The 9,103-nt window shown below is 32.7% G+C and overlaps 1 protein-coding gene across 1 annotated transcript; it reads left to right on the top strand.

The window, feature by feature from the left end:
• Positions 1–7,375: 7,375 nt before the first annotated feature.
• Positions 7,376–8,383, top strand: LOC113343155. The gene has a single exon (XM_026587442.1). It carries the CDS (start codon positions 7,376–7,378, stop codon positions 8,381–8,383), a length of 1,008 nt encoding a protein of 335 aa, XP_026443227.1.
• The last annotated feature ends 720 nt before the right edge of the window (positions 8,384–9,103 follow it).

Raw genomic sequence — 9,103 nt, 5'->3', positions numbered from 1 at the left:
GTGATACTATAGAAGATTCAGCTATTTTAGAGAATAATTTAAGAAGCTTGCATGAGAAGTATGAATCAAAGGTTACTGCCATAGAAGAATGCAACTCAGTTACAACTATGAATCTTAATAAGCTATTGGGTTCATTACAGGCTTATGAACAAAGACTGTTAGACAAAACAACTGCTGCAAAATAAGTTGAAGAGGCACTTCAGAGTCAAGTTAGATGGAGTAGCAATCAAGGAAATCCTAATGCTGGAGATTTTCAAGGAAGATATAACAATAATGGAAGATCTAACAATGTAGGTTATCAGGGAAGAAAACCAATGGATAGAAGCAAAATTAAATGTTATAATTGTGGATATTTTGGACACTTTGCTACTGAGTGTTCAAAACCAAGAAAGACAGTTGATAATAACTAAGAAGCAAATTTCAAAGAAAATATAGCAGAAAGTCCAGAAGAAGATGTAGAAGAAAAGAAAGCTTGAGAATATGTTGTTGGCTTGTCATACACCTGAAGAACAACCTCAACATAAGTGGTATCTAGATACAGGTTGTAGTAATCATATGTGTGGAAGAAAATATATGTTTGATAATCTTGATGAATCAGTGCGTTCAACTGTGAAGTTTGGAAACAATTCTACAATTCCAGTTATGGGAAAAGGAAGGATTGGAATAGTTCTGAAGAATGGTGCAAAAACATATATTATGGATGTGTTTTATGTACCAGGTTTGTATCAAAATCTTTTGAGTATGGGTCAATTATCTGAAAGAGGTTATTCTATGAACATCTTCAATGGTGTTTGTACAATTCGAGATCGTTTTAGAAGACTTATTACAAGAGTACAAATGACTAAGAATAGATTGTTTTCTTTGAATATTCAGTATCAAAAGGAAAGGTGTTATAGTAATCATGTTCATAATGATTCTTGGTTGTATCACAAGAGAATAGGGCATGTGAACTTCAACAGTTTACTAACCTTAGCAAAGTAAGAGATGGTATCTGGTTTACCTTTCATTGAGATTCCTGAATCAAGATGTGAGAATTGCATTTTTGGAAAGCAGTACAGAGATCCATTCCCAGTCAACAAAGCCAGAAGAGCTTATCAACAATTGGAGATTGTTCATAGTGATCTTTGTGGTCCTATTGTAATAACTTCACATGGAGGTAATAATTATTTTATAACTTTCATTGATGATTTTAGTAGAAAGGAATGGGTTTATTTGCTTAAACAAAAAAATGATGCTTTTCATGCATTCAAAAGTTTTAAAGCATATGCTGAGAAACAAATTGGTAAGAATATCAAGATATTAAGAATTGATAGAGGAAAAGAGTACAATGTAGTTGATAAATTCATAGAAGAATATGGTATTCAACATCAATTGACTGCAAGATATACACCACAACAAAATATAGTTGCAGAAAGGAAGAATATAACCATAATGGAGATGGCAAGAACTATAAGAAGAACAAAAGATTTACCAAAGAGTTTCTAGGGATATGCAGTTGATACAACAGTTTACTTACTTAATAGATGTCCTACAAATTCTTTGACTAATATGACACGAGAAGAAGCCTGGAGAGGTGCAAGACCAAGTGTAAGACATTTGAAGTTTTTTTGGGTGCATTGCATGCACATGTACCTAAAGAACTTAGAAAGAAGTTGGATGACAAGAGTGAAAAGTGTATTCTTGTTGGTTATAGTTCAGTAACCAAAGGATATGAGTTGTTTAATCCAGAGACATGAAAAATAATTATAAGCAGAGATGTGATATTTTATGAAGATTCACAATGGAATTGGAATACTGGCTCAGCAAACAATGTTGATCCAAATTCTGGGTCAAAAATGAATGTTGATCCACATACTGAATCAACAAGGAATATTGATCCACCAACTGCTGTCAGAACAATTCCAATTGTAGTTGAATAAGAAGTGCAGATTCAAGACAATGTTGAAGAACATCATGAAGAAGCAAGAACATAAGCAGTACCACAACAACAAACTAGAAGACCAAGAAGAAAATATGTATACATGCTAGGTTGAATGATTATGTAATATTAAGAGATGATGAAGATATTGATGAGGATATTGTGAACTTTGCATTGTTTGGAGATTGTGATCCTGTAACTTATGAAGAAGCATCAAAAGAAAAAGGTTGGATTCAAGATATGAATGAAGAACTGAAGTTAATTGAGAAGAATGATACATGGGAATTAACAAAACTTCCACCAGGGAAGAAACCTATTGGTGTTAAATATGTTTTTAAAATAAAATACAAGTCAAATGGCGAAGTAGATAGACTGAAAGCAAGGTTAGTTGATAAAGGATATAAACAAAGACAAGGAGTTGATTACTCAGAAGTATTTGCACCAGTTTCTAGACTTGATACAATAAGAATGATAATTGCTTTATCTGCACAAAAGCATTGGAAGATATTTCAGATGGATGTTAAGTCAGTATTCTTGAATGGAGTTTTGGAAGAAGAAGTTTATATTGAACAACCAGCAGGTTACATTATGGAGGTAAAGGAGAATGGAGTATACAAGCTAAACAAATTTTTGTATGGTTTGAAACAAGCACCAAGAGCTTGGTATACAAGAATAGATTCTTATTTCATTAAGAAAGGATTTACAAGATGTACACATGAGCATACTTTATATTTAAAAGATGATACTCTTGACAATCATATTATAGTATGTTTGTATGTGGATGATATTCTTTTTACTGGAAACAGTTCTAAGATGATCAAGGAATTCAGGGAGGATATGGTGAAGGAATTTGAGATGGCATATATTGGTTTAATGTCATATTTTCTTGGCATAGAAGTACAACAAACTGAAAGAGGAATTTTTATCAATCAACAAAGATATGCAAAAGGAATACTAAAGCGTTTCAAGATGGATAATTGCAATCCAATCTTGACACATGTAGAAGAGAGATTGAAGTTGACAAGAGAAGGCTCAGGAAAACTTGTGAATTCAATAGACTTTAAAGGTCTTGTTGGATGTATGAGATATTTGACTGCTACAAGACCTGATATTATGTATGCAGTTGGATTAGTTAGTAGGTTTATGGAAGAACTTAGACAATCACATTTACAAGATTCAAAACGTATTCTGAGATATGTTAGAGGAACAACAATTTTGGGGATTCTCTATAATGTTTCAGAAGATCCAAAATTAGTTGGTTTCACTGATAGTGATTGGGATGGAGCTACAGATAGAAGAAAGAACACATCTGGTTATGGATAGTAGTTAGGAATAGGATTTTTCTTTTGGTCATGTAAGAAGCAACGGGTTGTTGCATTATCTACAACAGAAGCTAAGCATATAGCTGCTAGCAATTGTGCTACACAAACTGTGTGGTTGAGAATGATGTTGAAGTCATTGTTTCAAGAACAGAAGACACCAGCAACAATAATTTGTGATAACAAGTCAATAATTTCATTAACTAAGAATCCTGTGCTTCATGAAAGGAGTAAGCACATTGATATTAACTTTTATTACATCAGAAATCTTGTAAGTAACAATAAGATAACGGTGGAGTTTTGTGAAATTCAAGAGCAAGTTGAAGATATTTTCACCAATTTTTTAAAGTCTAATACTTTCATTTACTTACGTGGAAAGTTGGGAATGATTAGCAAAGAGTATCTTGGTTTAAGGGAGGATGTTGTAGGATAAACCAAGATACTATAAAGAAGACAGAAGGGATCAACAAGAGTTGTTGATACAATGATATGGATCAACTATGAGAGTTGACAAGTTTTTGGTTGGATCAACTGGTACAATTGACATGAAGTGAATGGATCAACAAGTATTGTTGATACGTGGTACGGAATTTAGAAGTCATCTTGAGTTACAATTTTTACTGTTTTTAGAGTTTGTTTTACGTGAGAATTCTCTAGAAGTTTCTTTGTTAGAGTTTTATTATGTTAGGAAAGTCTTTTTACTTGAGAGTCAAGTTTGTTAGTCATATAAATAGGCTGTTAAGCCATGAGTCAATATATATCTATTCAAGAGAAGTTTGTTTGAGTTAAGTTCTATTTTTCTTTAAGTCTTTGATATCAAATTTTCTACAAAGACGAATTAGAAGAACTTGTCATCATCGATTAGATGAATCAATCACAGACCGAAAAATTAGGGTTGAGATTTCATAGTTTGAAAGCCCTAAAAAACTGAAAATAAGTAGTAGAAGAAGAAAACGGGCGCGGAAAATGGGATGAGGAGGGAGAGAAAATTTATTGGGATTTTTTCTCGGAAGTGGAAGGATTTTTCTTTTTGTTTGTCGTCTTGTATGGGAGAGCGAATTTGAGTCAAGGAATAAGAGGATAAGAGTCCAAATATGGAATTTACTGTTATGTCCTTGTTTCTTTCCGATAATAGCAAAACTTCTTTGAGAATCTTGGTTTTTGAAAATGCCCACCAGACACCAAATCCAGTCCATGATATTTGTGTGTGCTCTTACGGAGCTGCTTTCCTTTTTTCTCCAATGTCCTTGGAAGATGACCATTTTGCTTGTGGTGTACTTGTTGGAATATTTATCAGTCTGTAGCAGTGGAATATGGTTCATTTTTATTGTTTCCGAATTGAGAAAATCAATATTGAAAGTCATAAGTTAACTTTTCTGACTAGGGAAATTTTCTTGAAATTTTATACTCGCACTAAATTTTGATTGTAGACTTTTAAAATTCAAAAAAGTAACTTCTGAGAACTGGCTTTTCTGCTTTTAGAAGTTGATCTGAAAAATTATTGTCAAACTGACATCTAATTTTTTGACTACCACAAGTCCAAAGCAACTTTTGGGTGTACATCCAAACACCATGGTGTGTTTGGATACAATTCCGCTTCTGAAATATTTTGCTTCACAAAAAGTCGATTTTTCTGCTTCTAGAAATCGTTTTGGAATTTTACACTCAAACTAACTTCTTGCTTTTTGACTTTTATAAGTTAAAAAGTTATTTCTGGATGTGCATCCAAATGCACTAATAGGAATCCATACATGTTATAAAGTTAGACTAAAATTAGAGTATGAAATCAGTCCACCCTAGGTGACACAATCATATTCGTGGAACTTCTTTAAAGAAAAGATGTTAAATTCGTCATTCCTAAATTAGGGTTTAGATTATACCCACTTATTGGATTATATATACATATTAGTTTGTAGCAGCAGAATGTGGTTGCTTTTTTATTTTTGTTTTTGAAAAGCACTGGGACGTAAAAATCCTTATTGAAATTCTATACGCAAAATATTTTCTAACTTATCAACTTTGGGAGATTGAAAAGTAATTTCTTAATATGTATGGACTAAATTTAGTATCTAAAATCAGTTTACCGTAAGTAGCACAGTTATATTGGTGGTACTGCTTCAAGAAGAGAATGTTAATGCTCGTCATTCATAAATCTAGGGTTTATATTGTATCCACATAAGATATTACATTTGAATTGTCTTTTTCAGTCCGCATCCAGTCGTTTGTTTTAATTGTTTTCTCTTTTTAACTAATGAAAACCTTACGACCAGTGGCGGAATCAGGATTAAAGCTTGGATGTGCCTGAAAACAAAAATCACACACCTGTAACAAAATGCGTGCAAAACAAAAAAGGACATTAACTTTTAAAAGAAGATGAGAAGTCCTATCAGAAAAAACATATATCATGTCCCTTTTTTGACATCTTTTTCCAGCTGATATGTGCGACATTTCTTCAATGTGTTTTCTGATGAACAAAGATGTTATTAGCAACCCAAAAAATATGCTGAAAATTTAGTTCATCAAGTTCCCTCGATCATCTAATATTAACTACCCTATAACATATATGAAGATTAATTGAGTCAAGTTTATTGGGATTCTTAACGGTGGTGATTAGGTACGCAAGGAACTTACTACCATTCCAGCATGTACTCATAAGTATAAATCATTTTTATGGGGATGACATATTTGTGTGTCGATAACTGTATCTGAGAAGCAGAAAATATGTTACAACATTTATAATAATATAGGGAAAAAATAACCTAAAAGTGATTCATAGATTACCCTAACCAGGTGGAACATTATTAGGATATTCGTCCCGGAAAGAATTTGGTGTGATGATTTTCTGCGCAACAATCACTATGAACTTTGGCTTCCATTTCTTGTCGGGGGACTTGCAAGAATCACTTTCCATAAACTCGTAGGCCTCCGGAAACAAATAAAACTTAATGCTGATATTTGGTCTACCAAACAACTAGCTACAGAGTGATCAACAATCAAAACCTCACCTCTATGATTTGGCTTAGCTCAATATTCAGAACTTGGATAAACTAGCTAGGACTTGCTAACCACGTCCCTGAAATCAAACATGACAAAAATAAACATGGACGAACAGTAACTAGAACGAAAAAGATAAAGCAAGATGGTGTAATTACTCATAGTTGTATCAATGCAAAGCGTTAGCCTCCGCTTACCAGACTTCCTATAGAAATCCACAAGCAGGTCTGTAGCAATAAGTAAAACATAAAAACTAACCAAATGCTAATACCAATTTTACATATCAAAGAAAAAAGTTGGATGTGTTATGGAATAACATATTTTTGGATTTACACAACACTTACACCATCACCCTTTCACCTCCTCTCTCCCCTCTTTACTTTGTAACCACCACCACTAGTAGTAATATGTAGTAAATGGGTGAATGCCTTAATGTCATTGTAAATGCTCATGTAAATTCTCATATTCTTTTCCCTATAAATAGAGAGCATTTGTATTGTAATCTCACACACATAATAAGAAATTCTTCTTCTTTTTCTTTCTACTTCTTTTCTTTATTCTTTCACGACACATCATTAGCACGTTGCTCTACCAGCTAATTGGTAAATAATTTTTTTTCTCTAAACCATAGTTATTTATTTATTTTTGTTAATTTTTTTTTCTACAAAAGGATCTTTCTAGTTTTATCGGTATGGTTTTTGTAACCATATCTATAATCAAATAGAGAGAATATGGTTTTATTTTCAGATAATATTGATATACATATACCTAATCAAATAGGTAAAATGCATAATGTTTATTTTTATATCTATTTGATATCAACGAATTACAAAACGAGATATCATCAATCACATTACAAAAAGGTTTATTACGATCGTACTAATGATGGGTACTTATATTTACTAATTTATTTATTTATTCCGAATTAATGTTTGTATATATAGAATTTTTTTTCTCCATTGAATCACGTACAATACCTCATTTTAAATTCAATTGTTGTTATGTGTTTATTTTTATTTTATTTTCTTCTGTTGACTCCATAATATATATTATTTATAATATGATATGTATGATGTTCAAACAATTACATTTCTTTAATTGACTATAATATGTTTAACAATTTTTTTTTTTTAAATCTCAGACAATGTCAGATCTCTCCAAATTGAACTTTATGGCCCTAGACATTAATGGAAAGAACTATTTATCCTGGATTTTGGATGCTAAAGTGCACCTTAGTGCCGCGTCTTTGGGAAACACATTTGTCCTTGGCAACAATGAATCCTCTGAGGATCGCTCAAAGGCCTTGATTTTTATTTGTCATCACCTTGACGAGGCTTTGAAGTCCCGATATTTTACGGTGAAAAACCCGTACACTTTGTGGATAGAACTCAAAGATCGCTTCGATCATCAGAAAACTGTAATTCTCCCTCGTGCAAGGTATGAGTGGATGCACATTCGTTTACAATATTTCAAGAGTGTAAGTGCATACAATTCAACACTTTTTCAAATCGTTTCTCGTCTAAAGTTATGTGGAGAAACTATGAAGGACTCTGACCTTCCGGAAAAAACATATTCCACTTTTCATGCATCAAATATATTGCTTCAACAGCAGTATCGAGAGAGAAACTTCACAAAGTATTCTGAGCTTATTTCTTGCCTATTAGTTGCTGAACAAAACAACGAATTATTGTTAAGGAATCATCAAAATCGTCCTACTGGCTCAGCACCTGCTCCTGAAGTGAATGACACTGTTTCTGAAAGTCGTGGGAAAAAGCATGGACATTGGTTAGGTCCTAAACACTTCAATTACAAGAAGAAGGGTGGTCATTACTCTCATCATCATAAGGGGAAGAAAAATAATATATTCCCTAAACCAAAAGGCAAAAACTCTGAAAACTATTCAAAAAAGCACAATGAATCAATATGTCGTCGTTGTGGTTCGTTGGGGCATTGGGAAAAGGTTTCTCGTATGCCTAATCACCTTGTTGATCTTTACAAGGCTTTCATTCAAGCAAAAGGGAATAATGCTGAAACAAACTTTGCCAAGTATGAAGTACCAATAGATCTTGCCTATCTTGATCTGAATGACCATATGGTTGAAGAAAATAACAATAAGTTTGACGACATCGAATCATTTTTTAATGATGTTTGAGTTCCTTTCATTCTTAATTAGTTTTTCACTAGATTGAGTAGTATTTCTTTCAATAAGTGACAATGTTTGTCTTGTTTTAGGTAGTTTTTTCTTTGTTTTAGCTAGTTGCTTATCAAGTATTTCAATTTAGTCAGTTTGTTGAACTTTTCTTTAGTAATGCAATTTGATTTAGTTTTTATAATTTTATTCTCTCAACTTACATTATTATCTTTTTTATTCTAAAGGATTATGGATTTTATTAAAGGCAAGTTTACAACAAATGGTGACTTTACATGTCTTATGGATAGTGCCACGACGCATACAATTCTTCATGACAAACGATTTTTTTCCTATTTAACTTTAGCTGCGGCTACTGTTAGTACAATATCAGGGACATCTAATCTTATCGAGGGTTATGGAAAATCCTTATGAATATTACCTAATGGTACAAAAATCCACATTCGTGATGCCTTATTTTCACCAAGGTCTAAAAGAAACTTAGTAAGTTTTAAAGACATTCGTCTTAATGGGTATCATACTGAGACATCAAATGAGGCTAACAAAGAGGTTCTATGTATTAATACTACTGTCTCGGGAAAGAAACAAGTATTAGAAAAACTCCCCGCCTTGTCTTCTTGGATATATCATACAAACCTTATTGAATCACATCTTGTGAATTATTCGAAGACTTCTGATCCCAGTGTTTTCAAAATTTGGCATGACCGTTTAGGTCACCCGGGA

Source organism: Papaver somniferum, unplaced genomic scaffold, assembly GCF_003573695.1.
Source record: "Papaver somniferum cultivar HN1 unplaced genomic scaffold, ASM357369v1 unplaced-scaffold_55, whole genome shotgun sequence".
NCBI lineage: Eukaryota > Viridiplantae > Streptophyta > Magnoliopsida > Ranunculales > Papaveraceae > Papaver > Papaver somniferum.
The sequence above is the reverse complement of the archived record's forward strand: the minus strand, read 5'-3'. Positions and strand labels throughout refer to the sequence as shown.

What these genes read in the sequence shown, in the direction of transcription:
- LOC113343155 (XM_026587442.1), top strand. Translation starts at nt 7,376, where the DNA reads ATGTCAGATCTCTCCAAATTGAACTTTATGGCCCTAGACATTAATGGA.